This window comes from Ambystoma mexicanum, chromosome 3q, assembly GCF_040938575.1.
Source record: "Ambystoma mexicanum isolate Mex_15411 chromosome 3q, UKY_AmexF1_1, whole genome shotgun sequence".
Classification (NCBI taxonomy): domain Eukaryota; kingdom Metazoa; phylum Chordata; class Amphibia; order Caudata; family Ambystomatidae; genus Ambystoma; species Ambystoma mexicanum.
In genome coordinates, this window is record NC_090926.1 from 1,200,832,443 (window position 1) to 1,200,859,489 (window position 27,047).

At 45.0% G+C, this 27,047-nt stretch overlaps 1 protein-coding gene across 1 annotated transcript in view; it reads right to left on the reverse strand.

Annotated features, from left to right (window-relative positions):
• DNMT1 (DNA methyltransferase 1) overlaps window positions 1–27,047 on the reverse strand; it is a 425,596-nt gene that overhangs the window by 297,172 nt on the left and 101,377 nt on the right. Inside the window, exon 13 of the mRNA XM_069604056.1 lies at window positions 10,837–10,988. Within this exon, the coding sequence (XP_069460157.1) occupies window positions 10,837–10,988 (152 nt within the window). The remainder of the gene's footprint in view (window positions 1–10,836; window positions 10,989–27,047) is intronic.

Genomic DNA, 27,047 nt, shown 5'->3' on the forward strand with positions numbered 1-27,047 from the left:
TGTGTGGAACACTACAAGGAGGGTCAGCCATCCGTGCTTGTTGGAACACTGCAGAATGGCATTTGGATTTAAATGTCAATATTTAATGTTAAACGTATCTGAATGTAGAAATTACATGCTCTAAATGAGTATTCCCCAAAATCCCCCCACCTCGTGAACTTATACACACATTTCCAAACAAATCTACAGCTTCATGCCTTCTCCCTTACTCATGCACTTTCCTCGCATTTAAATCTGCATATTAAATAATGTAACATTTAAGTTGTGATAAGATTAGAACACTTACCAAATCCTAGTTCAGAAAGCAGAAGCAAAATAAATAATTACACTTTTAGAAAGTGAAGGTGCAATTGAAGAGAAAAAGGTATTCATTTACTGGAAAGTCAGTCCCTGTGGCGCAGGCTAATTCTCCACATGCAGAAAAAACGATTTGTCCTGAATAGAAGCAGACAATACACTCGGGAGCAAAATTACTGACACCTTGGCACAAGGTCATGCCAGCAGCATTGAGTCCATTTAATGAAAGATTTACAAGACAAATCTATATTTTTGGCAACAGACATGTCAGAGGACAAGTGCCAATTATATGGAGCCTGGCAATTAGAATGTCAAAATCTGAAGGTAATATAGCAAGTCTGCCACAAAGTAGGAGTTTTTTGGACTAGTGGAGAACCGACTAAACTAAGGCAATGCTGTGGTGGCAATCCCCTTAATGCCAATGTCAATGTCAAAACCAGATTTTATCTTAAGGTAAATAACATTTGCATCGTTTCCATTGGTTAGGGGTGTAAACAAATTATTGATACACTTGATAGCCACCACCCCAATAGGTTACTCTTCCTGTTCCTAGACAGCGCTTAAAAGTTATGCATGTATGTCTCAAACACGGCATTGCCTTTATAAACCAATTGCCATACAAAAATAAAATTCCTTATGCAGGAGAGGAGACTGGCAAGGCAGGAGCCAAGTTTTTTAACGACTGGTTTCGCATGTCAAAATCCCAGTACCCCGTTATGCAATTAACCCTCTGACCACCAACACCTTAACCTCTACGCTTGGAACCATCTGCACACACTGTGCTATGAACATAGGCGACGCATGACTCTTCCAGCTGCTACCCACTACAGTCATCCCTGTTCACCATGGACACTACACATTTTGGCATCTTATGGTCTAGCAAGTAACCTGAGGGTATTCAGCCTTCTTATAAAAATATATTTTGATAATCAGTGGAGACCGAAAAAGCACAGCAGAATTCCAAACTTTACATTCAAAGGCTGCCACTTCAAGCCACCCTCCCCTCCTCTCCTCTCACCCCTCCGTCTATCAGGTATGGACTCCTCAGTCACCACTACCACTTAAGCAAGTCAGCCTCCATTAGAGGACACGGGCCAAGGGGTTTAAGGAAAGTTTTCATAATACAAGTGCTACGAGCGGGTCTTACGAAACAGTAAACCTAGGTTTTATGTAGCACTTGCACTCATAACCCAAGTTAAGTGTGATTAATATTTCAGGGTATTGTATTCTTTGGGGCCAACTATACAAAATGTACTTTCACCATCAGCCTTACTACCTGGGAGTCCAACTACTCCACTGCAGCTATGAAGAGCTGTTCACATTGTAAGATTGTTCCAGTGCTCTCAGCCAGGGCAGGTCCTACTGCTGAGATGATGAGGTGGCATGGTTGTCCCCAAATGTGTCTTCCAGCTGTTTTAACGCTGCTGGACCATTCTATTGGTGGGCTGCAGTTCCACAAGGCTCAACTCTGTATGAAGTGAAAGCACCTAGAGCCATGAGTAGCCACAGAAACCCAAGTATCTGAAGCATAAACCTGCTTGACTGCTGTGACAACCATCATTAACAAAGCCAACCAGTGCATACCAAAATCTGCCTTTAATTCGATTTGGCAGATTAAACTAATTACTTTCCTCCTCTGGACGGATAGGCTCAAGTCTATAGACAGGCTATGCATGCATTGAAAGTCATTTGGTCTGCATTTCGGCTGGACCTCTGTTGGGTGGTCTCATTTCTGTGCCAATTCCCTTCTACCTTAGAGACCCCCAGCTCTTTTTGCTGCACTTTGACTTCAATTTCTAACCTGAGGGAGCCACCTTCCACCCCCCCCCCCCACTCATGCATTATTTAATTTGGGCCCTGCGTTTCATTTGACTGGAGTGACAAACTCCACAGGCATCTTTACATTGTCACACAGCACCTTCAGTGCAATGGCACATGGAAGACTTAGATTTCCCAAACGTTAAAAATGGCTTAGGTCAAAAGTACCGAAAAAAGGGTCGTATTGACCAAAAGTTCTAATGCTACCACCAAAGGTTCGATCACCAAAAGTACGAACCTTTGGTGGTAGCATTAAAAAAAAAAAAAAAAAAAAAAAAAAAAAAAAAAAACAAACAGGCTGCTGGGGTGTCCCCTGCATCGCCCCGCTCACTATACTTTATGGTAAAGTGAGCAGGGGATACCCCGCAGCCTTCCGTTACAAAAAAAATAAAAAGACCCTGCAGCGCTGGATCCCAATCACGGAAGTGAAAGGGAACTGGCGCTGCAGGAACCCAGCGTGAAGATGAAGGTAAGTGGGGTTTGTTTATGTGTGGGGTGTTATGGGTGTGTTGTGTGAGAATGTATGTGTGTTTGCATGAGAAAGGTGCACATTTTTGGTAGTTCGCACCTTTCTCATGCGAACGATTTGCCCGCAGTACTGTCAGCCGCGGGCTGATCACTCGATTAAAAAAAAACTTGGTGAAACTGTTTCCAAGAGCAGTGAAGTGAAATTGACTTTACTTACATTTTTGTAACTTCTAGACCCTGCACACACTATCTTACAATGGGGGTGAGGGCGATACTTAGTATCCCCTTGGTCTAGTTTCTCATGTAAAGTTGTGTATGTTAATCTTTCCATGAGTAATGGCATTAATGGCTGGTGGCAGTGGTACTACCATTGTGTTTTTACACGGGTTGCAATCGCAGCTGCAGTAAGGCACCAATGGGTGCTCCTTTTGTCAAATTTGCCATTTCTTGTTGGAAAGTTCCTTCTTGAAATTTACTCCAGCACCCTACAAAAACGTCACTGCTCTTAGAAACAATAGTTTAACCAAGAGAATGTAATTGCACCTTTGGGACATCTGGAAGACTCCACTGAAGGTGCTGTGTGACACCATGTAAAAAGATGCCTTTGGAGTTTGTCATACTCCAAAATCAAAAGAAAGTGTTCAAACCAAAACACCTGGGGGAGAGAAAAGTGCACACAGTTAAAATTTTAAAAGTCCAGTGAAAGAGCTAGGTGGTCTAAGAAGGGAGGAATTAGCCACTAAAATGAAAAGTCTCCCCAACAGGAGTTGAGAAATCTGTAGTTGAGTGCAACCTTTGCAATCAGTCGTCCAGAAGCTCCAGGAGTATCCCAAGGACCCTCATGAAGCAGGAAGATCAGAGCACAAGTCACCTCACCACAGTGCAGGACTCAAGGAGTGAAGGCAGTCCAACTGGTATCCAAGATCTGCTGTGGTGCTGTTTACCGTGAGCTGAAACTGCAGTGTCGCTGATCTGAAAAGAGCCCATAGCTGCAAACGACCACCAAATTGCTGCTGCAGTAGTCCTCCATACGTCCTCCCTCTTGTGCCCACGACTGAGGCTCAGGAACCCAGGCTCTACATTGCTGCAACAGGACAGAATCCAGCTGTACCACTCTTCTTCAAACCAGAGGTACTGTTCAGACTTGGGGTAGTTACCTCAGTGTCTTTAGCTTTGCCCATCAGTTGAGACTTGCAGTGGCTACTTTTGTTGGAGTGGATTTCAACTCTGCTTTCCACAAGTGTAACAGCTTGTGACCCTTCTACAACACTAACTTTGTTGAAGACATGTTAAGCAGAATTGCATGCAGTACCCTCTGGGACCACCACAAACAATTAGGACTACAGGTGTAAGCATTGGGGTAGCGAACTGAGCAGCCATGCTCATCAAGAGGGAATGTGATCAGTACAAGAGGTTACACAGAGGTCTTGCAATCTCAGGTTCAAATAGACACTTACTCGAAGTTTCTTGGTAAAACCTATAAATTACACAATCATTTAGAAAATATTCAGAAGGAAACATTAACACTTCAATAGCAAACCAATATGTTTCTGAACAAATTAGGCTTCACTGAAATAGGAGCAAAATGGCATCTTTCAATGGGAGTAAAAAGGCACAAGTAAGCAGAATAGATCTCAAATACTTAGTCAGTGCAAATAGTTATAGTTCACTAGACGACAATTCAGTTCAATGGGCCTAGGCCAAAGTCAATGAACTAGAGTCTTGGATAGGAAAGGGCAGTTCTTGAAGTAACCGGTGAAGTCTTTGCCTAAGTTCTCAGAAGTAGTTTGTACGAAAAAGAATCATGTTGGGTCACAAGCCGATTAGGCCTGTAAGGTCGGAAAGTTACAAACTTTCACTGCGAGAAGCATTCTCTCAATCAGGTTGGCACAGTACCCTAGTATGAAGCAAAAAGATGTAGCTGAAGACGTTCCTGGCAGTTCCTGTAGATCTCACTAGTCCTGAGCCTCAGTCGTGGGGACAAGAGGGAGGATGTTGGGACTCCTGCACATTGTCGGAAAATGCAAACAAAATCGAATCAGTTCAGGTAGCTGTTCAAGCACACAAGCTGTGTCCTTCCCCCCTTTTTAATCCTAACTAGCTCTGAGAATGGTATCCAGGTGGCTTACGAGTTGATTGGTCCCACCAACCCAAAGGAAGTCGTCCTTGAAGGGGCTTCTCCGTCGGTGAGTTTGGCAATTCGGACCTGCAGCAGGGCTTCACGGACAAACCAACAGTCTAGGAGTTGCAGAAGCAGTCCTCTTCGGGTTTTTTGTTCATGGTCGAGTCCGCTTTCCAGTCCAAGAGACTCCCTTTTTAAACAGTTTTCACATTCATTCTAGCCTAGTTGCCACTCACCCAGCAGGGTGGCTGTCCTTGCAGGACAGTCAGCCAATCATGCCAGAGTGCATTTGGGTCTCCTAGGAGACTAAGCACAGGGTGTTTTGGCACCTCCGTCACTTCCTGCCCATCCCAGACACTCAGACGCCAGAGGCGGTATTCAGTCCTGAAGTTCGCCAAAGGCATGGAAACAAAGGGACCAAACCTGGTTTGGCGCGCAGAGAAACACTAGAAGGACCTTTCCCTAAAGAAATGGCGAAAAAAAGACAACCAGGACCCGTTTAAACAAAAGGGCTTAAGGCTCCATCTTGAAAAACATGGCTCCCGCGATTTGTAGCTACTGGTGTTCACGGTTGGGAAAAATGGGAAAACGGTAGCTTGTTGTAAAACCACTACCAGCCATTTCGATAGAAAAGGCTAGCATTTGACTGCTACACGAGATTCTACACAGGTTATATTAGGTAGCCCTTCCAGCCTTCTATAGGAAGAGTGTGCTGGGTCTAGGATTCAAAATAAAAAAAACGAGTACATTTAATGTAATGTTACATTCTCTGGGAAACATTAGTTTATCCCAGAGAAGGTATTTAAACCTTTGGAAGTCTAGACATCCCTGTGAATGAAAACAGAATGAAAAAGTACAGAGTTCCAAAGTTCAGCAAGAGCTGGGGGGGGGGGGGTGGGATCCAAGGTAGAGAGGAATTATCACATTGAGCATTCTCCCCAATGGTGCTTCCGTGCCATAGACTGCTCCAATTGACTTTAGAAGAGTCTGCAGGGAATCAGGACAGCCAATCCATTTATATTTTCTGTCCCTCAGGGGTGATAACTTGTTACGGTTATTGCTGGGAAAGGTTGCATCTACACTTCATTGAAAGATTTAAGTATACTCCCATGCCCCGAGAACCGGTTTAACCTTTTCCCATCCTTTAACCTTTGCTTTCTGCAACCTCAGACTAATGTACTAGTGATCAATAAATGCCATTACTGTCCTTGTGAACGAAGTCTCCTGTGGGTGTAGGAAGTGTGTAAAAAGCATCTCTAAAGAGTATCCACTAAGCTTATGCCAGTTCTGGAAGAGTATTGTAAAATATAGTTGATTGTTACATATATTTCCCTCGTTAAAGAACATTTACTTAAAATGTGATGTTAAATAACTGAAAACTTGTGTACAAGTGGCTACTTGTATTTGCAAATTTCATTGCTACAGCTCACATTTACCCCTCTTTGGATAAGCCTGGCTGCTCAGTCACACTACCAACTTGTGTAGTACAGCCCTATAACAAAAGGTGGGTTACCCAACACCAAGCAGATAGTGTTGTGTAGTCTCGCAGCGTCACATCAATTCTTGCCCAACACCCTCTCTGGGATCAGACTGTGCCCTTAAATCAGCATGTTTCTGCATTGTTGATAAAAGCTTTGTTGACATCTTCACCACATAGCCAGACCTACCCACAAGGACCACCTACTGGCAGTGCTCGTCGCACCAATATGAACAGCCTGCTGGAACTGAAATGAAGTTTTCACCCCGTCTGTCTCTGTAAGGCACAGCCGTTAGTAGAAGCCTCAACCCCGCAACTAAGTCTCCAGTCAGCCCAGTTGTAACCACACAGCCTGGCCTAGGGTGTGCATTTAATGAGTCAGCGGGTCAAGACAGTATATCCAAGCACTCCTAGCCCCAAATATTAAAACTGGCCATAAAGCCACCTTAAAAGATTGAGTGGCAGATCCCGGATCAGGAGTCCATTATGAATTGGTGGTCACACTGGGCAAGACTACACAACACTTATTTGCTTGGTATTAGGTAACCCACCTTTTGGTATAGGTCTATACTACACTAGTTGGTGTGACTAAACAGCTAGGCCTTTCTCAAGACTGGTAAATGTGAGCTGTACAATTGAAATCCGTAAATACAAGTAGCGAAGAAACTTGTACAAGTTCAGTTATAGATCAGTTTTAAACTAAAAACTGAAATTCAAATACACAAATTTGAGTCAAATAAAGCCAGTGGATATGCTTTATGCACTACTCCTACACCTTTCAATCATAAGGATAGTATGCGCATTTATACGCTTTTGGAGTCAGACTTTCAAAAGTAAAGGGTTCGAGAAATAAAAAGGTTATAACAATTTCTCAGCAATTCATGACAACTGAATCCTCCAATGAAGTCTAGATAAGTCTTTCCCAGCAGTACCAATATACAACAGGCTACCATTTATGACCTAGCTACCATTTATGAGGGACAAACAGTGTCAAAGTCAATGGATTTATAGAGTGCCTGTAGGGAGCCAGGAAGTCCAAAGTAATTGACAGTCTACAGATCTGATGCACTTCATGGACAAAAGTCGCACAAAGTCAGAAAAATCACTTGTTGGGTCACAAGTGGTTAAACCTGAGACGGGCGACAACTCAAAAAAGGTATGTTAATACAATTCCTCAGGGAGAAGAGTGCAGCTAAAGACAATAAGTTAAGTACCCCAAGCCTAAACAGTACCTCTGTTTAGAAGTGGTCCAGCTGCATTGTCTTGCTACTGCGATGCAGACTCTGGTTCTGGAGATTGTCGTGGGGATAGGAGGGAGGACGTCCAAGTGCTGCTGCGGCAGTATTTCGGCATGTTTACATGTTAGGGACAATTCTCCAAAATGTGCCAATTTCCTCCACCTTAGAGACCCCCCCCCCAAAGCAGCTTTGCTGGAGGACTTTGTGAGACGCTTTTTCCCACTCATGTATTTTAATGTGATTTTCATACCCATTTCTTTTGGTTATGGAGTCTGACAAACTCCATAGGGATCATTTACATTTGTCACCCAGCACCTTCAGTGCAGTGACACAGGGAAGACTTCCAGATTTCCCAAGATTTAAACACCTTCTCCGGGATTTACTGTTTTCCAGAGGAGTAAAATGAAATGGCCTTTACTTAGTATTGTAACTTGCTAGACCCAGCACACTCCCATCTTACAATAGAGTGCAGGAGGGGTAACTTCGTATCCCTTGTCTAGCTGCTCATGTAACATTAGGTTACCCTTTCCTTACAGAATGGCTGGTGGCAGTGGTTTGCATTTACTGCAGGCTGTGTTTGTGGCTCCATAATGCAACAGTAGGAGCCATCACAACCAGTCCCAAGACAAACTTTGAAACAAGCCATCTCCCCCAAGTCCTGTGTCTTTCCAGAGCTGCAGAACCCAAATACCAGGAGACCTCTGACCAAATTGAAGTGCATCTTTGTGCAAAAGCAGAATCCGTATAAGTCTTTACAGAGCTCTAGGTGAACCTCCAAAGACAATCAACTCGTATCCCCTCAGCAGAGTCCTGGATTCCAGGAATCGAAAAAGGTTGACAGGCAAATTGAGTCCTTTGTTGTGCTGCAGGAAAGCAGCCGAAACCGCAGAGTGAACAGAGAAGTTCTCCAGAGTTACTCCCGAGACTGCTGCTGAGATCCCATCCATTGTCCTGCCTTTCGTCAGACCAAGGAATCCAGGGGTCGGGTCCAGATCTGCAACATGGCAGAGCATCCACTGCGAAAATGTTCTAATCTAAGGTACTGTGGGGGAAAGGTTAGCGCTTGCTGCAATCCGAAGTCTCCAGAACGTTGAGTGCATGTAGAGGTATCCAGGGCAACCACAGCTCAACTCCAAACCGCTGCTGGTTTTCCCTTTAGCGAGTCCCTTAACAGGTCTCCAATGTTGGTTACATCTTCCTGCATCTTAAGAGACTAGAAAATATGAACAGGAGTTTGTCCTGCTGCTTGTCAAGACTGAGCCTCTCCGAACTGCCTTTAAGCTAGGGTTGCATTTTGGACTTTGCCGCCTTGCTGTGTAAACTAACTGCCTTGTTACACTAAACAAATCTTTCCTTCCCAAAAGACTACTGTATATTTGAGTGCGCGCATTACAAATAGTATAAACTCATTAGTGTCAAAATTAACCGTGAGCAAACACCAACCAAGCAGTGTCGTTTGAAAAGTGGCGAGTTATGTTTTTGGTTTAATGTGACAAGTATCTTGTGTAAATATAAGACTATATTAATATAAAGTAAGTGTTTGAGTTGCATTACTAGGAAGTGTACTTAACTACAGTTCCCATCTTTCTCTTATAAGCCCAACGGCTCTGCCACTCCCATGGTTCCACAAGTAGTACATGGGGCGGGATCTACAAACCATTGCGATAGTTTCATGAAGTCTTACCTGCTTCAGCCTTCAACTTCTTATATCCGATATGCCAGGTTAATTTGAGAACATTACTGATGCCCTATATGCTGATTTGGTCCTCCTCTCCAAGAACCTGATGGGCCTACAGAGATAGCTTGATGCTCCAAACCAGCCAACTATAAATCTTCAACCAAGATCATGATTTGCAACAAACGCATCACTCAAAACAGACCCAAGTGGACCTTACAAAATTCAGAAATTCAAGTGGTCGATCACTTGGCATGATCGACAACCAACAATAAAATAAAATGCATTTGCTTGCTCGAGAGAAAACTAACTCGGCTATATCACAAACTAAAAACATACTTCATAAATAAGATATTTACTTATCCTGCAGTCGCTTATAATCAAAAGGTCACGGCCATACTGCTGTATGGTTTGGAAGCAAGAGCAACATTGCCAGAACATTTTTTACAAACTGGAGGCAGATTCTCAATCTACCTCAGTGCTTGCCTGTTTGGCTCAAGTACAATTTGGGTCTTGTTTCTCTTCATGGTCAATACCAATGGCGCCTATGTGCTTTGTTTAGGGAATGCCTTTTAGCTACAAACACAGAAAACCTGCGTAAAGAAACATCTAGTAACATTTTCATCTGAACATATATGTAATCAACTGGAAAAACATTTTATTTACATAATGGCAATTGCTGATGTAGCTTTTAATGTGCTGGTCTCTGACCCAAATAGAGCTAAAAAGAAAATCCATCTAGCAGATTGGATTGAAACTAGGAGGAAACGTTTACTATATAAAGATTTCACAAACCTTTTCGGGAGAAGCTTTGTCATGGAAGCTTATTTTTTCATCCTTCAATGATGAACAGCCATGTGCTTTAGATTTAATCTATGGCCTACTAGAGAAATGCCTAAATGTAAATTAGTCAGGACATTTAATTTTTGCAAAAATAGCAAGGAACCCTGAGACATGCACGGTCCTGCTCAGTATTTCCACAAACATTTTCAATATCTCAGAGCTCTAGCTATTGATACTCGATGGCAACTGATTTTTACCAATTCTTCTACTAGTATTCGTATTGCAAGGATGAATTCTTTTAATGCATTACTATTGGATGACGTTCAAGTATCTCTGTATGTGCGCTCCCATCAACTGCATCACACTACAACTGCTAACAGAACTGAATAGTTGCTCTTTTAATTGCTTGATGAGCCCTATGAGTAATGCTCTTTAAATGAAGCTCGAAGGATCAAATTCTAATCCCATAACTGTATGGTGATCAATGACATTATGCCTCTCAGTAAGTTGGAACAGTGTTTAATGAATTGAAATTTGCAAGTATACATGGCACACATAATCGACCACTAATTGTACTTGCCATTCGCCATGATTCCAGGCTGTATGAGCCTATGGGTGAAATTAAAGCCTATGACATCAAGTAGAAGGTCTGAAACTTTAAAATGTCAATTGAAGTCTTACTCCAAAGTGGGACTTAGGAAAACTCCACCAACATCGGTCAAAAATTGATTTATTCAATAAGCCAAAAAAAAGTGCAATGAGAATATAGTACTTCTTAGAAAACCCTCGAACCCTATTGGCTGAGAATCCAACTACTGCCTTCTGTACATATTGGAGCACCTGAGCAGTTTAAGATTTGGATTCACGTCCAAGTATTTGACAATCAAGCCGCAAAACAATGTTTAAGCAGTTGGTTACAATTTTCTGCATCACTTCTGGTATGATCAGGAAAACTCACCTCTATCTTATTCAGCAGGTCCTCATAAGTGGCATCAGGATTAATCTGAAGGAACTCTACCACAATTTTGCTCATGTAAATCTTTTCTTGCATCAATGCAAAGATACGAGAGTACTCTTCACTGGGGTCCATCAGAATGTAATCAGCAAAGGCTACAAGTAGAAAAGGTAAAAATGTAAGAATGCAGCAACAGCCGATGTATGTACACTGAAATAAATTGTAGATACTGCCAAAGAAATATTTTTAAGTGGGTTTAAAATCATTTTGGTATTAAAAATATGTCTTTGCACAGTGTCATTTGTGCACAGCAAGACATTGAACCACTTCAGATCACAGTAATAGCCTCCCTGTGGCACTAAAGTACTGGTTGAAAAATCCATGGAGGAGTGGGGGTGAAAGAAAAGCAAGTTTCCCATTATATTTCTTTGCCTATTTTTAGGCACTTGTGGCTGGCACACCTATAGGACTACCTGCCAGAGCTGGTTGCATGCTGCTTGCACCCCCCGTCCCAAAACAAACTGTTAGGGCAGTGTTCTTATTCCAATCCTAGAGAAACCTGTTAATTTAAGACTTCACTTGTGCAAGAAAACATAGGGAGAATTCTCATTTTGCCAATTCCCTTCAGAGACCCCCAGCTCTTTTGGTTGACTTTAGGACTTTTGATTTTTATCCTGGCGTGAGTTAGCCCCTTCTCACTCGTGTTGACCTGATTTGGATTAAATGTTTCCTGTGTTTTGGAGTCTAACAAACTCCATAGCCATTTTGTATGGTGACCCAGCACCTTTAGTGGAGTGACAAATTTAGATTTCTCATAAGGTTTAAATACCTTGTGTGAACTACTGTTCCCAAGAATAGTAAAGTGAAAATGCATTCACTTACCTTTTCCTCTTTGTAGGTTAAGCGCACCCAGCATCTTATGCAGAGTGTTGGGTTACTTAGTAGCCCCTTTTCCTACCTATGTAACATAATGTTAACCTCACTACTTTAAATGGCTGGTGGCAGTGCTTTTCTATCGCAGGTAAATCCTCAGCTGCAGTATAGCACCCATGGGTGACCATTGTCAAAATTGCCCCAGACTATTTTGCAATTTGTTCCCGAGGTCTTACGCACGCCAAGCCAGGATTGAGCCCTTTCTTAGTTTTGCCTTTGGTGGGCATCAGTACTGAAACCCACCTCTGGCTCCAGTGTCTGGAAGGGTAGGAAGTGAGGGAGGTTCCTGAAACTCCTGTCATTTGTCTTTAAGTTTAAATGCACCCAGTCCTTATTGGCTGGGGGACAACCAGCCTGCTGTTTGAGTGACAGCTAGGCTGTGCACGAATGGGAGAAGGTTTCTTAAAAGGCTATGGTTTTGTGACTGAAGACAGTCGACAACTGGGAAGGAGCCAAAGAAACTAAAAGCTTGCTGCATACTCCTGGACCTTTGAACTGCCTGGTGAAGCCCTGCTGTGCTGAACTCATTCTAATGGACAAGAGAAGCACCGGACAGGAGAAGCTCGGAAGAGACTTCTTCCCTTGGGTTAGTGGGACCGACTAACAAACTCCACAAGACCATCTTCCCGACTGGCTGTACTTCTTTGCTGCTGCAGGAACAGAGTGCCAGGGGTCAAGATCGAGACTCTAGTTTAGTGCAACGTCTGATCTGGCCAGAAGCTCCAGGAGTCTCCCCAGGACCCTTCATAAGCAGGAAAGCCAGAGCTGGAGTCCCCTCACCAGTGTGACTGAAGCCCAACCGTATCCAAATCCACAGTGGTGCCGAATTGCTGCCGCAGGAGTCCTATAGACATCCTCCCTCTTGTCCTCATGACTGAGGCCCAGGATCTGCATCACTGCAACCAGACAGAAGCCAGCTGGATCACTCTTCGGTACTGTTCAGACTTGGGTTACCAACTCAGTTTCTGTAGATTTGCTCTTCACATTTGAGACTTGCAGTAGCTGCTTGCTAGAGTTGATTTCAGCTCCACCCTTCACAAGTGTAACAGCTCGTGACCCTACAGTGATTTTAACAAAACATTGTGCAAGACTAAGAAGTTCCTCAGCTCCATAGACTGCTCCAATTGTCATTGGCAGTCCTGGCTGCCTGCAGATTCTAGTCCACTTGACTTTGATATTTCCTGTGCCTCAGAGATAACTTGGTTTTTAACTATTAATGCTGGGAAAGGATTTCATCTAGACTTCACATGCTCTGAACCGTTTTAACCTTTTTCCTTCCCTTAACCTTTCTACCAACGACTAGTGATATATAAATGCCATTACTGTCCTAGTTAGTAAAGTCACTTCATACTAGCTTTGTGTTGATTCAGGAAAAGTATGACAATGCATTACTTAACGTAAAAACATTCCCGATGGTTGCATCTGCTTAAATTCACATGCTGTGCATAGTCCAACATCCAGTGGTCACTGCAGAGTATTGCATTTTGTTTTTCGTAGTCGAAAAGAAGACGTCGACAAGGCGTGTCTGTAACACTATCCCTATAGTGACGTGCATTGTACCCAAAATCCCACTCGTCGAGGTCCCTCTATTTTTTCTGCCCTGAGGGAGCCTATTAGACGTGAGGGAGTACAGAAAAGAGAAAATTAAGGATGTCTATGTTCCTTCCATCCGAGCGGGGAGGAAGGGTGGGCGCATGTGAATCTAAGCAGATACAACCATCAGAAATGCTTTTACGGTAAGTAATGCGTTAATCTGCTTAGAATCACATGCGGTGCATAGACTAGCGTGCAGTACCCAGAGTTGGAGGTGGGTTGTGAGAAGGAACAGTAGACAATAGATGTCTTAACACTGCTTGCCCCACCTGGGAATCAGATCTAGACTGCTTTGTAAAGGAATGTAAAGAACTCCAGGTTGCCACTTTGCAAATGGACTCCAGAGGGACATTTGCAATGAAAGCTATGGAAGCCCCAGTGCCTCGAATAAAATGCGCTCTTGGCTTGAAGGGTAGTTCTCTTAGCAAGAGTGTAACAGGGTGATGCATTGGACAATCCATCTAGATAGTGGATTTTGAAACTGCATCTCCTTCTCTTCCTGCTGCCACAGAGACAAAGAACTGATTAGCCTTTCTCAGAGGTCTAGCTCTTTCCATGTAAAACATGACAGCCCTGCGTACATCTAGTGTATGCAGGCTCTTTTCTCCCAAACTTGAATGGTTCTGAAAGAGCGCTGGTAGTTCTATGGATTGGTTGACATGGAATTTAGAAATGAATTATAGTACAAACCTAGGATGTGTGTAGAACCACCTTATCCTTGTGAACTGTTACAAAGGGGTCTAGTATAGAGAGCGCTTGTAGTTCACACTCTCCTAATGGAGGTGATAGCTATTAAGAAAGCAGTTTTAAGAGTGAGGTTCTTAAGGGATGCTTTGTGCATGGGTTCAAAGGGTGAGCCCATAAGCCAGGTAAGTACCACATTTAGGTCCCATCCGGGAGCTGGGTTAGCTATAGGAAGGTGCATTCTCTTTACTCCCTCCATGAAGGCCTTAATAACTGGGACTTTCCACCATGACACTGTTGAGAAGTGGCGTATGCGGAAAGTGCAGCTAGGTGAACTTTAATGGAATTAAAGACCAGACCCGAGTCTAATAAGTGAGTCAGGTAAATAACAATCTGTGTGGGGGAGCAGTCAACTGGGTTGATGTTCTTATCTCTACACCAGATGAATCTTTTCCATTTGCTGGAATAGCAGTAGCGAGTGTTAGGTTTTGTAGCCTCCTTAAGAATGTCCATGCATCGGGCTGCTAAGTTCAGGGTCTGTGGGCATGGGTATAATGTACTGCCCTTGTCCTGTGACAGCATGTTGTACGGGCCGGGAAGTTCACTGGAGGAGATAGAAATTTCCATCAAGTGAGCGAACCATGGCTGCCGGGCCCACTAGTATGGTAACTGGTTCCTGGTGCATCTTGTACACCATCTTGAGAGGGGGAGAGGGGGGGGGGAAGAGCGTAAACAAATTTCCCTGACCATGGTATCGATAGACGGTTCCCGTTGGATTGGTTCTGGGGTACCTGGAGGCGTAATCTAGGCACTGGGAGTTCTGCAAACGTCAAAGACGATGTCTTCTTGTAACCGCCATTCGTACTTTGCGGGCAGAGGGAAGTCTCTGCTGCGCTTGTCTGTCAGCAGATCGAGTTCCCCTGGTACATGTTGTGACAACAGGAGAACAAGTTACTTTCTTACCTGGTAACGTTCTTTCGATGGGATGGTCCGACGACGTATTCCATATCTATGACATGTAATCAGCACAGCTGTGGTGATTACATGTCAGATATGGAATACGTCGGAGGACCCAATCCCCTCGAAACATGTGTTTGAGAGCCCACTTCCAGATGTTCTGGGACAGCTTGGACAGTCCTGGAGAGTGCCCCCATGCTTGTTCAGATAGTACATGGCTGTGGTGCTGACTATGAGGACCATCACCGTCTTCCCTTGCAGGTGTGCCTGGAAAGCCTTCAGTGCTTTGAAGACCGCTAGCAGTTCCAGCAAGTTTATATGTGTTTGGACGCTACGCTCCGAGTCCAAACTGTGTGCAGTCTGATGGGAAAGGAGAGCCCCCCATCCTGTGAGGAATGTGTCTGGTTAGAGTGGCCGCCACTGCGGTGGTGGCAAATGGTTTCCCTATTACAAGGTTTTCCTTAGACCACCACCGTAGCGAGAGAACCAAGGCCGGCAAGACCACCACTAGATCGCCCCATTGTCCGCTGGCCTGACCACTGGCTGTTGAGCCACTCTTGCATTGGGCGCAGTCACGCGTGATGTCCCAATATATACATGACGCCATCATTCCTAGCAAGCGCATTGCTTTGCGCACCGTCACCTCTCGACTGGCCACATAGAGGGATCTGAAACAGCATATTTTGGACCCTACCGTTGGAGGGGGAAGACGAGGCCGTCCTTTGTTCGAATTAGAGCCCCTAGGAATTGTTTGATCTGGGGTCTAGGCTGGACTTCTCGATGGAGAAGCCCAGTTGGAACAAAAGGTCTAGTCTTTTGGGTATTTGAGAAGCATGTTTCGTAAGAATCCCCTGTTATGAGCCAATTGTCGAGGTAAGGGTATACTGGGATGGACAACCTGCGCAGGTGGGCCGCTGCCAGTACTTTCGTGAATACCCTCGGCGTTGACGCTATGCCGAAGGGTAGTACTCTGAACTGGTAGTTTTAGCCTTCTATCATGAACCCGAGTTATTTTCTGTGCGCTGGCAACATTAAAATATGGAAGCATGCATCTTTCAAGTCCAGTGTTGTCATTTAATCTCCCTGCGAAAGTAGGGGGGAATACTTCCTGTAGGAGCACCATGCAAAATTTGAGGTTTATCAAATTTGTTTGCTGGGCGCAGATCTAGTACAGAGCGCATGGTTAAGTCCTTTGGGTACAAGGAAGTAGACTGAATAAATACCTTCCGTTACCTGTGATAGAGGCACAACCTCCATTGCTCCTTTTAGTAGCAGTAGTTCCACTTCTAGAAGAATGGCAAGGTGTTCCGATGACAGGTGTCGTCCCCTTGGGGGTCTGTACTGGGGGGGGTCAACTGAATTCTATACAGTACCCGTGGGCTATAGTTGACAATACCCATCGGTCTGATGTTATTCCCTCCCATGCTGGTAGGAAAGATGTTAACCGCCCCCGACCGGTGATGCATTGGAGGGGACCCAGATCTTCAGGTAATTTGGTGTTGGTAGCCGGGGATCCTCGGGAGTGGGGCCCCGACCTCTGCCCTTGCCATGGCCATGGCGCGGTCCTCTTTGCGTGTACTGGCCACTGGTTCCCCGAGTAGGGGACCAGTTGCCTGAAGTGTACTGTTGCTGCTGTTGGCGTTGTCCTCGAAAAAAGCGTTTGTTGCCAAATCCTTGCGTATTGGGAGGCCCTGAGATTTGGTCTAAGGTCTTGAGGGTGTTGAACTCTCTGCAGTCTCCACTGCCTTCCCAAAGAGGTTAGACTCCTCTAATGGTTTGTTAATGAGGGACGCCTGTGTTTCTGGCTTAAAACTGGAATTGCGGAGCCAGACATGACGCTTTAGAAGAATTCCATGCATTAAGGAGCTGCCAGCCGTTTCTGCAGCATCAAAAGTGTTTTTAATGATGCTATGGTTAACCAGAGTTCCTTCTGTTACTGTGGCCAATAAGCGAGTTCTTAAGTGCTCAGGAATCTCGAGTTCTTGCTGTAATTTTCCCCATTGGGCATCAGCATAACTTGCCAGTATGGAATTATTGGCAATTCTGGTTGAAAAAGCTGCAGAGGCTGTAATTCTCTTACCCAGTGCATAGTGCTTCTTTCCTTATTTGTCTGGGGGTGATTTGCTGGTTGACAGCGGAACCCCCGCTCTTTTCCTTGTGGTAGTTACCACCAAGGAGTCCGGAATTGAGTGACCCCTAATGTATAATGGTCTGACTGAGAGGGAGTAAACAATTTCAATTCTGGGATTGACCCCTCTTACCAGTGCAGGTGTGAACAGCGATGGAGTAATTTGTCTCTTACTTGAGGCGAGGAGGGGAATGGTTTGACTAGTGGGAGGTTTTTCTTTAATTATCTTCCCCACAAAATCAGTATCGGGGTAATTTCGCCCAATCTCAAAATGCGCTGCTGCCTTTCAAAGTAGTGCATTGAAGGTGGGTTAATACATTGGTGATGGATTCCTGACTGGTGTGGTCTGAGGAGAGGGAAGGTTTAAGATGTCAGGGTCTGTAGACTCCGTTGGTGACTGCCAGGGATGTGAGCCACCTTCATCTGAGTCTTCCTCGAAGACCCCATCACCCATGTCAGTGTTTTCCTCAAAACCTGTTCCTAGGTTTTGTTGGTCTTTACTATTTAAGAGCTCATCTTCCTGGAAGTGAGAGTCTTCTTCAGCGAGGTCATAAGTATTCATGTCCTCTTGGAGGGGGTTAAATAATCTAGGATATTTAGCCCTAGGGTCCTCCTGAAGCGCCTCCCTTGGTGTCTTAGGTATTTTATTTTCAGGAGTGAACATAAATATGTCCAGCTTGTCCATACATGACTGGAATCTCTCAACAGTCCAGTATGGTAAACCAAAATGGTCTGGAGGCGACAAAGGAGGTTTTCAGCGTTCGGCGTGTCACTCGCCGTCCGTTTCTGGCCGTCCTTGGAAACTATACGCGCCAAGCTGCCAGCGATTATTTTCTCCGCCGAAGATTCATCTGGCGTCGTACTGGGCGGTGCAGAGTCTTTCGGCGACGATCGCGCTCTTACGCGGCACCTGATGTTTTGGTGGTAGCACCCTTGTCTACAGGTAGCCCAGTTGCTAGTCGCGGGGAGGGGAGGGCTTGCGACCCTTATGTCAGTGGAGGACGCCAGTAGGCCCGGCGTCCCCGTTGGCACTAGGGCTGTCTTCAACGAAGACGTGCTGTGGGTTGTGTGCTTATGTTTGTTTCCTATGTTCGTCAGTGTCGCCGGGGTGTTCATCCTCATAAGCAGAGTGTGAGCCGAGCTCGTCGGGGCTGGGGACAGACGAGGAGCGGGAACGCTCCCTAGAGAGGTCTACAACCTCTGAGGCGGAGGTCGGGTTATCACTATCCTCGTCACTCAGCAGCGAGTGAGGAATCAGACCTAGACATGGAGTAGGCTGCCCCCCTTTTGACCTTGCAGTCCTTTAAAGGACTAAGCTTACAGGCCACACAGCAGTCCTCTGTGGTCGAGGGGCAAGCAACGGTTACACCGTTCGTGCTCGTCTTTCCAAGTGAATTTGCCCTTGCAGCGCGGGCAAAATCTAAAGGGAGTCCTCTCCATAGCTGAGGATACAGTTAAATGTGATAACGACCCCGAAGGAAAGGGAGTGCAAAGAGAAAGGCAATCTCAGAAAGAAGAAATGTCCCAACGACCCCACTCTCCCTATTGTCTTAGGCCGGCCAGGCCATGTGTTCGGCAGCACCGAAGGATCTCCTCCGTCGAAGTCACTGCCGTCGAAGTTCTTATTCGGCGGTGAAACACCTTCTCAGCTACGAATCGAAGGAGTATTCTAATGTATATGTTGGGTCAAGTAAATGTCTTTGCAATTTCTCGAGGGGCTCCGCATAAAGGCGACCAATATCTGGGTGGAAAAAACTGAGGGACCTCGACGCGCGAGGGATTGTGGGTACAATGCACGTCACTATAGGGATACTGTTACAGACACGCCTTGTCAACGTCCCCTTTGACTACGAAAAACAAAATGCAATACCACAGTGACAACTGGATGTCGGACTATGCACAGCATGTGATTCTAAGCAGATTAACAAACATCAGAAATTTGATTACTACATACATTGCCCTTTTTAAAGAATGCATATTTAAAAACGACTTAAATCAACTATTTATAACTAAAACCTTGAGGGCAAGTGTTACTTAGCTACTTGCATTTCGATGTTAGAGCTCACATTTACCCCCTCGAGATAAGCCTGGCTGCTCAGTCATACCACCAACTTGTGTAGTACAGTCTTATACCAAACAGGTGGTTTACCTAATACCAAGAGGACAAGTGTTGTGTAGTTTCACTACATCAATTCTTGTCCAACAAGTGACAAAGCAAAAGCAGATGCCCATGGAGTTTACCAGACTCCGGTAAGTAACATGGAAGAATCAGTCATGAAAACACATGGAGCAAGTCAATATAAAGAGCTTGGGGCCTCCAAGGTTAAAGGGAATTAGCACAGAAATGGAAATTCCCAACAACGACTTTTATAATTTTTTTATTTATTAGAAAGGGCTGTCGATGCATCTTGACGGATGGTCACTGCTATCTGAGGATTGCGATTTGTTTGCAGGGTCCATAACAGACTCAGTTTTGGGGGCCTGTCATGTGGCAATCGCCCAGAGGACAGGGACTTTTTGGACCTTCCCTTCACCCACAGGGGTGCTCGAGCCACTGGGAGTGATCGCTAGCCGAACCACTTGCGGAGTCAGGGGCTTGAACACAGAAAACCATCTGGTCCGGATCACCCTCACATAGGATGTCTATGCTGCCATCGCTACAAACTCCTTCACTGTCCATGGCAGCCTTGGCCTGCATGGCGTGGCGGTCCCAGTGTTCAGTTTTCTGTATTGGGCTTGGAGTAGCACCCTTTGGGGCACTACAAAAAACTTGACCTCCTGGCAATAGGAACCCAACCTTGTCTGTAATACACAGGTTGTTAGTGAGGTTGAGCAGCCAGATTTCTCAAGAGGGGTCAATGTGAACAGTAGGGTAGTTACAGATTCACAGTGACAAGTATTCAAACAAACACTTAAATGAATGTTTTAATCAAAAAACCTTGTGTAACAGTCAGTTTGAATACTCCTTTTTCAGAAAGGAGTATATAAAAGCACAAATACACACTTAGTTTCTCTAAATCAGCAAGTACCCTTTTGGGATGGCACACAGGACACTGGACATTACTATATCGCTGTAGCATTTAGAAGCAAGTCAAAGATAAGGGTTGTAGAATAAAAGATCAAATATTCTGAAGCAGGTAAGTACTTACTTTGCGTTGGGGGTTCAAATTAACCCCTTCCTGGGAGTAAAGGTAGAACAATGTCAGGACAGAAGTTATTCAGGGAGCCAGGCCAGCCAATGTCATTTGGGCAAAAGTCTAGGTGAGCTGAAGCACTTCTTGTAGGTGAATAAGTCATGCAATGTTGTCTTTGTAGAAAATAGAATAAATGTAAGGCCACAAGCTGGTTAGGCTTGTAAAGAAGCTGTGAGCAAGTGCCAGGGAGAGGAACACCAGATACGGAGTGCATCATAAGCCGAACCCGAGCTACTGGAAGATCCTCCAGATTCCTAGTAAGCAACCAAGACAAGTCTCAACTGAGATCAAGTAAGGCTACCACAACAAGAGGTAGATTTACACTGAACAGTACCTTTGGTTAGAAGAAATGGTTCCAGCTGGCTTCTGTTCCTGTGTGGCTCTACAGAGCCTGTGCCCGTGCCTCAGTCGTGGAGGTAAGAGGGAGGACTTCTGGGGAGTCCTGCAACACAACAGGGCTGTCGGTGACAGAAAAGGACAAACTTCTATTCAGCGGCACTGGTTTCAGCTCTTCGCGTCTCAGCAAATAGCACCACTGCAGACTTGGATACCTGGACATTCCTCACATCTGGGGTCCAGCACTCAGTGGCTCAGGCTTGGTGAGTCCTGCTTACTAGGAATCTGGAGTATCTTCCAGCAGCTCAGGTCCAACTAATGATGCACTCCGAATCTGGTGTTCCTCTCCCTGGCACGGAAGTACAGCCAGCTCCGAGAGGATGTACAGAGGAGTTCACCTTGAGTTAATTGGTCCCACCAACTCAAGGGGACAAGTCGTCCTTGCAGGGCTTCTCTAGTCTAGGCGAATTTGGAGCTTCAGCACAGCAGCAGGGCTTCACCAGGCAAACCAGTGGTCCAGGAGTTGCAGCAGGTGTCTCTTCCAAGTTCTTCGGATTCCTTCGTCCAGTGGTCGACTGCCTTCCAAGTCAAAAAGCCTCGCCTTTTAAGCAAGTTTCTCCCATTCATTCCAGCCTAGCTGTCAGTCAAACAGCAGGGTGGCTGTCCTTGCCGGACAGCCAGCCGGCCAATCAACTTTGGGTGCATTCTTGTAACCAAGGGGATTAAGCACCTCCCTCACTTCCTGCCCTTGCCAGATATACTAGAGGCGGGCTTCACTCGTGAATGCCACCAAAGACCTACCGAACAAAGGGACCAAACCTGGTTTGGCACGCAGAGTAAATCAAGGACATTTCTACAAAGAAATGTTGAAAAGACCAGGGCCATTGACAAAATGGGCACCCATGAGTACTTTACTGCAGCTGCGAAAGCAGCCCGCTGTAAAAACTCCCAATCGTACAAAAGGAAACCACGGCCACCAGCCATTCATTGCAGAAAGGCTAACAAAAATGTTACATAAGGAGATAGACAAAGGGGGTACTAAGTAACCCCCCCAGCACCTTACGATAGTGTAAGATAGTGTGCTGAGTCTAGAAAAGTTACAATGCAAGTAAAGTCAATTACACTTTACTGCTCTTGTAAACAGTATTTTAACCAAAAGGTATTTAAACCTTGTGCCACTGCACTGAAGGTGCTCTGTGAATGTAAAAAGTGTCAGACTCCTCAACCAAAATGGGTTTAAAGCACAAAAATACGAGCGTGGGAAAAAGGACCACTCTCTCCAGGTAAGCAGCGTCCTAGAGTCCAGAAAAAGTGCTGGGGTCTCCAAGGTAGAGGATTATTTCTGAGAATACCCCAACATGGGCAGAAACAGTTTGCAGGACTTGCAAATGCTTCACAGAGGGCAACATTTAAAATGGTGTTTTACATAGTATAGAAAGGTGGCAGCTTGGCTATTAAAAGAAATAGTAGGGAATGAACAAGCTACTTACCTACAACTGTTTTCCAGCATGGGTCTGGCATGGATTCACATGCTCATGAATATTCCCAGTCAGGCCATGAATCCTAAAAGAAACCTAGTACACTTACAAACTTTCTCCTCTAAACCAATCACTGAACTCTGGGCCATACTGCCCCCAGCCAATGACTGCCCTCTCCCCAAGCCTCTCTTGGCAGCCATCTTCAGATTTGGTAGCATGTACAGTGGCACCACGACCAAGAAGAGCTGCAGAGGGTGAAGGCGGGAGGGTTCACATGTGAATCCATGCCAGACTCATGCTGGCGAACAGTTAAAGTACAGAATGCACCTTGCCCAAGGACAACAAGTACGGAAGAGTCTGCAGGCCATGACCCTCAGAGGCTTGATCTTCTGCGACTGACACCACGCAACTAAATGCTTCCACTTGTGCCTGTAGCACTTGATGCTCTGGCCTTGGCAAGGACCTCCCTGCAGTCCAATCTTGTGTTACTCTCCCTGGCACTTGGTTCCTGCAGCAGCAAGGAAGGACAGTCAGCTCCGAGAGGATGTCGAGACTAGTTAACTTTGGAGTTGATTGGTCCCACCAACAAGGGGAGAAGTCGTCCTTGCAGTGCTTTAGTCTACAAATTCAGAGTTTCAGCACAGCTTCACAGGGCAAACGAATGGTCCAGGAGTTGCAGCAGACATCGTTTCCAAGTTTTTCTTTCCGGTGGTCGACCCTTCCAAGCCAAAAAGCCTTGAATGCAGGTTTCTCCCATTCATTGCAGCCTAGCTGTCAATCACACGGCAGGGTGGCTGTTGATGGACAGCCAGCAGGCCAATCACCTTTGGCTGCATTCCTGTAACCAAGGGGATTAAGCAGCGAGTTTCAGGCACCTCCTCACTTCCTGCCCCTGCTAAACATACAGGAGCCCGAGACTGGATTCATTAGTGAATCCCGGCAAAGATCAACCAAACTAAGGGATCAAACCTGGTTTGGCGCGCAGAGAAAATCTCAAGGACCTTTCCAACAAGAAATTGTGAAAAAAAGACTGGCCATTTTGACAAAATGGGCACCCATGGGTGCTTTACCAAGGCTGCAATTGCAGCTACCACTAGATGTCAGGCTATGCATAGCATGTCATCTAAGCAGATCTACAAGTATCTGAAATATGTAGGTTTGATAAGCAAATGCTTTGGATGCGACAATGTTTTAATTCAATTAATCTAATCCCTTTCATTTGGGCCTGCTGCTTTGCGTTTCCTTCTCCAGAAGTGGCCTAAAAGGCAGTTGATGCAAGTGCAGGCCGGCTTGCAGAGGCTCTCTGGATAGTCCTCTGCCTGTGCTCGGCTCATGCTAGGAGCATGAACGTTCAGTGCAAGCATCACTTTCTTGCAGATCGGCCTCCCACAAAAATGAACTTACTTTTTGAGTAGTGAATTCATTAAACATGCCAGTACAGTATCAATTTGCCGCTCTAGGTCAGGTTCTAGTCGACCTAATTTTAAATACACCACTGGTTAGAGGCCCTCAGTCCAAACAAGTTAAACCTTTAGAACACCGAAATGTAAAACTAGCAGGTAGTATTACAATAGCCTCAAATATCTTTCAAGCAATGCAGGCAAGTAAACTAGCCACAAGTACAATAAAGTAGCGAAAGAGCCAAGTACCCCCACCTCAATCACCTCGCCCATGTTGCCTTCATGTTGGGAGCCAGAGCACGCAAGACGTACAGAGCCTCTGCAACTGCAGATACAAAGGAGAATCCTGGAAGCAAGGTTCCCATTGAGAACCATACCTACACATGAGAATACTATGGCCGTTTGAATGAACATCAGCAAGAAACGGGATAAATGAATGACTACAAATAATGTCACTGAGCAGAGCTGACATACAAAGAATATGCAGAGACTAGAGAATACAAATACTGTAAAGTATCAAGAAAGTGACATCTTGGGATCAAGTTGAAGCTTATGCCACAGAACTGATAAAGCTGTTTTACACATGTACATATGCAAAGAAACGCAAGCAAAGTATTCTTGTTGCTAGATTTATAGTGAATAGATTGCAGCATGCGCCAATATGTACATGATTTGGAGTCAGTAAATGGATGTTTCCGCTAAGAACAAATAGAGCTGAGCAAAGTAGGAAGGCAGCTTCTCCAGTATGTTGCAGTTATAAAAGAAGAATCACAAAGCGAATCTGAAAGGCGAGACTGTATGAGCCAAGTAGCCAAGGTCATAAGGCTGAGCAGACATTGGATACAAATCTTGTGAAAGAATGAACCTGTTCAAGAGGCATGGACAAGAAACAAGACGTCAGGGGTCTATTAGAAAATAACATTTTAATACAGAAGCTCGATTGAGAGTCACATGGGGACAAGTTGAACATGCATGGTGGTCACACCTACGGACAAGGGCAGAGCGTGCCTTTACTCTGAATTCTCCAGGCCAAAGAACATTCTCAAAGACAAGTTCAAAGTCTTAACTGACAGCAGACCTCCGAGGTGGTTAATTGGTGGGAAGCATGGTTAAAGACGAGCCTGCGTGCCGCTATATGTAGGTGGGCAGGTACTGACGGAGGTTAGAATCCAACCAATGATAGGTAACTGCACGATTAAGGGTCCTATTGTTATTTAGCCAATGGACTATGTCGTATATTTAGGGACGTTCATAGTGACCTGTTTAGGGGAGGGCTTAGTTGCCCCATCTGATGTTGAAGCATTTCAGTGCCCTAGAAGAGTATGGATTGTATACTTAGATGATCTGGTTAGACCAACACACTTGCCACTATGTTTTTGTAGTCGCCACGTAGGAGGACATAGTAATATGCAGGTCAACGTCAATGACAAATTACTATAAGAATGTCATTTTTTATGAAATGCTTTGAGAAGTCGAGTCATTATGCCGAGATGTCTGTTGTACTCAGTTTTAGATAATTGATATTAAAACATCCTTTTGCCAACTACACAAGTCGTTTCAATTGATGTTGGAGTAACTTCTGCATCCCCATCCATCTCAGGGTATTGCTACCTCATCTTAAAGGGCTGGAAGATACAGTTCACATGGTAGATATCCATCGAGATGATCAAGCTTTGGGGTCCCGGAAATATTGCACGACCTCTGCCATTCGGCTGAAAGGATGTGAAGCTCTCCGTAGATGGCGTTTAGTGTAACGCAAAGTCTCGCAAGCCAGGTCACCTTGTTTTCATGCAGAAACCCCTCCCGGTGTCTACAGGAAGCTGAATGAATGGAAAGTTTGAAAGGCTGAGGCGGCGCACGATCCAGAGAGTCATGGGGAGTAAAAAAAACTGAGCGAGGTGGCAAGTGGGTATGATAAGATATTTATATTGCGCTCGTATAAAAGTGTTCAGAGCGCGACCAAGCAAAGGGAGAGGAACAAGGGAGAACAAATAAAACAACGATCTTACTAGGCCCAGTGACATTAAAATGCGCTAGTGCATGGAAGTGAGAAGTGGAAGTGCAGAACAGAGGAGAGAAAAGAATAAGTTAAATTAATAAATACAGGCAATGAAAAACCAGCAATTGGCAAGTGCAAGATTAGTCAGATAGGGTATATCTGATAAGTGCAGAGGAAGAGTGGGGACTGTATGGGTACAGATACAGAACCCAATGGAAGGCCCGTAGGCAGTGCAGGAGGGAGGCCACTGATGTGCGATTGACAGCCTAGGATGTCCACGAATATGAGAAACTGCTTAAAAAAAGCATCGGCCACTGGGAGCAACACCTGAAGACGTGAACTAAGCTTGCTGCATCCTCCTGGACCATTGCCTGGTGAAGCCCTGCTGCTGTGCTGAAACTTTTCTGATCGACAAGAGAAGCTTCGGAAGGGACGACTACTTCTGTTGGGTTAGTGGGACCGAGATAAATGTACTGACCCGAAAAGAGCATATAAGCTGCCAATGACCTCCAAATGGCTGCCGCTCAAGTCCTCCAGACATCCTACCTCTTGTCCCCACGACCGAGGCTCAGTAACTCAGGATCTGCATCGCTGCAACACAACAAAATGCAAGACCACTCTTCAAACCAGAGGTACTGTTTAGACTTGGGGTACTTACCTCAGTGTCTGTTAGGCAAGATTGTGTGCAGTAACATGTGGGAGACTACAGCAACCTTGACCTCTTAGCAATAGGAACCCCAACCTTGGTACAAGTCTGTACTACACAGGTAGTTAGTGTGGCTGAGCAGCCAAGCGTATCTCAAGAGGGGTTAATGTGAACAGTAGGGAGGCTAAACACATTCAATTATTCAGATAAATAAATTGTTTAATCAAGAAACCTTAACAGTTATATAAGCCTTCAGAAGGGAGCCAAACATGCAACTTCAAAATATACTTCACACACCTTTCTCCAAATCAGAAGATGCCCATTGGGGATGAAACTTCCTACACCATCAGGTGACTTAAACAGCTGGGACACTGGACATGGATTTATTACTGTTACATTTAGAACAATGCTGAATTTGGTGCAAAGTTTAGGGGAATAAAACAAAGGTTAACAAATAATTCATAAACTGGTAAGTACGCTTTGACCCCTCCAATGCAAAGTAAATTAAACCTTTCCTGGGAGAAAGATAAAGCAGAGTCAGAAGAAAGAAAAGTGAGCCAGGACAGCCAAGGTTAGTTGAGTAAAGTCTAGGGGAGCTGAAGACCCAATGTTTGATGAAATAACACTGGAAGGGCCACAAGCTGCAACGCTTGAGAGGCACAAAAGCTAACCAAGACTGTCTCAACTAAGAACAAGTAAGGCTACAATACAAGAGGCAAGTCCTCTTAAAGTACCTTTGGTTAGAAGAAATGTTACAGCTGGTTTCTGTTCCTGTACAGTTCTGCAGATCCTGGTGTTCCTGGGCCTCAGTCGTTGGGACAAGAGGAAGGACTTCTAGGGACTTGTGCAATGCGAAGGTCGGCGGC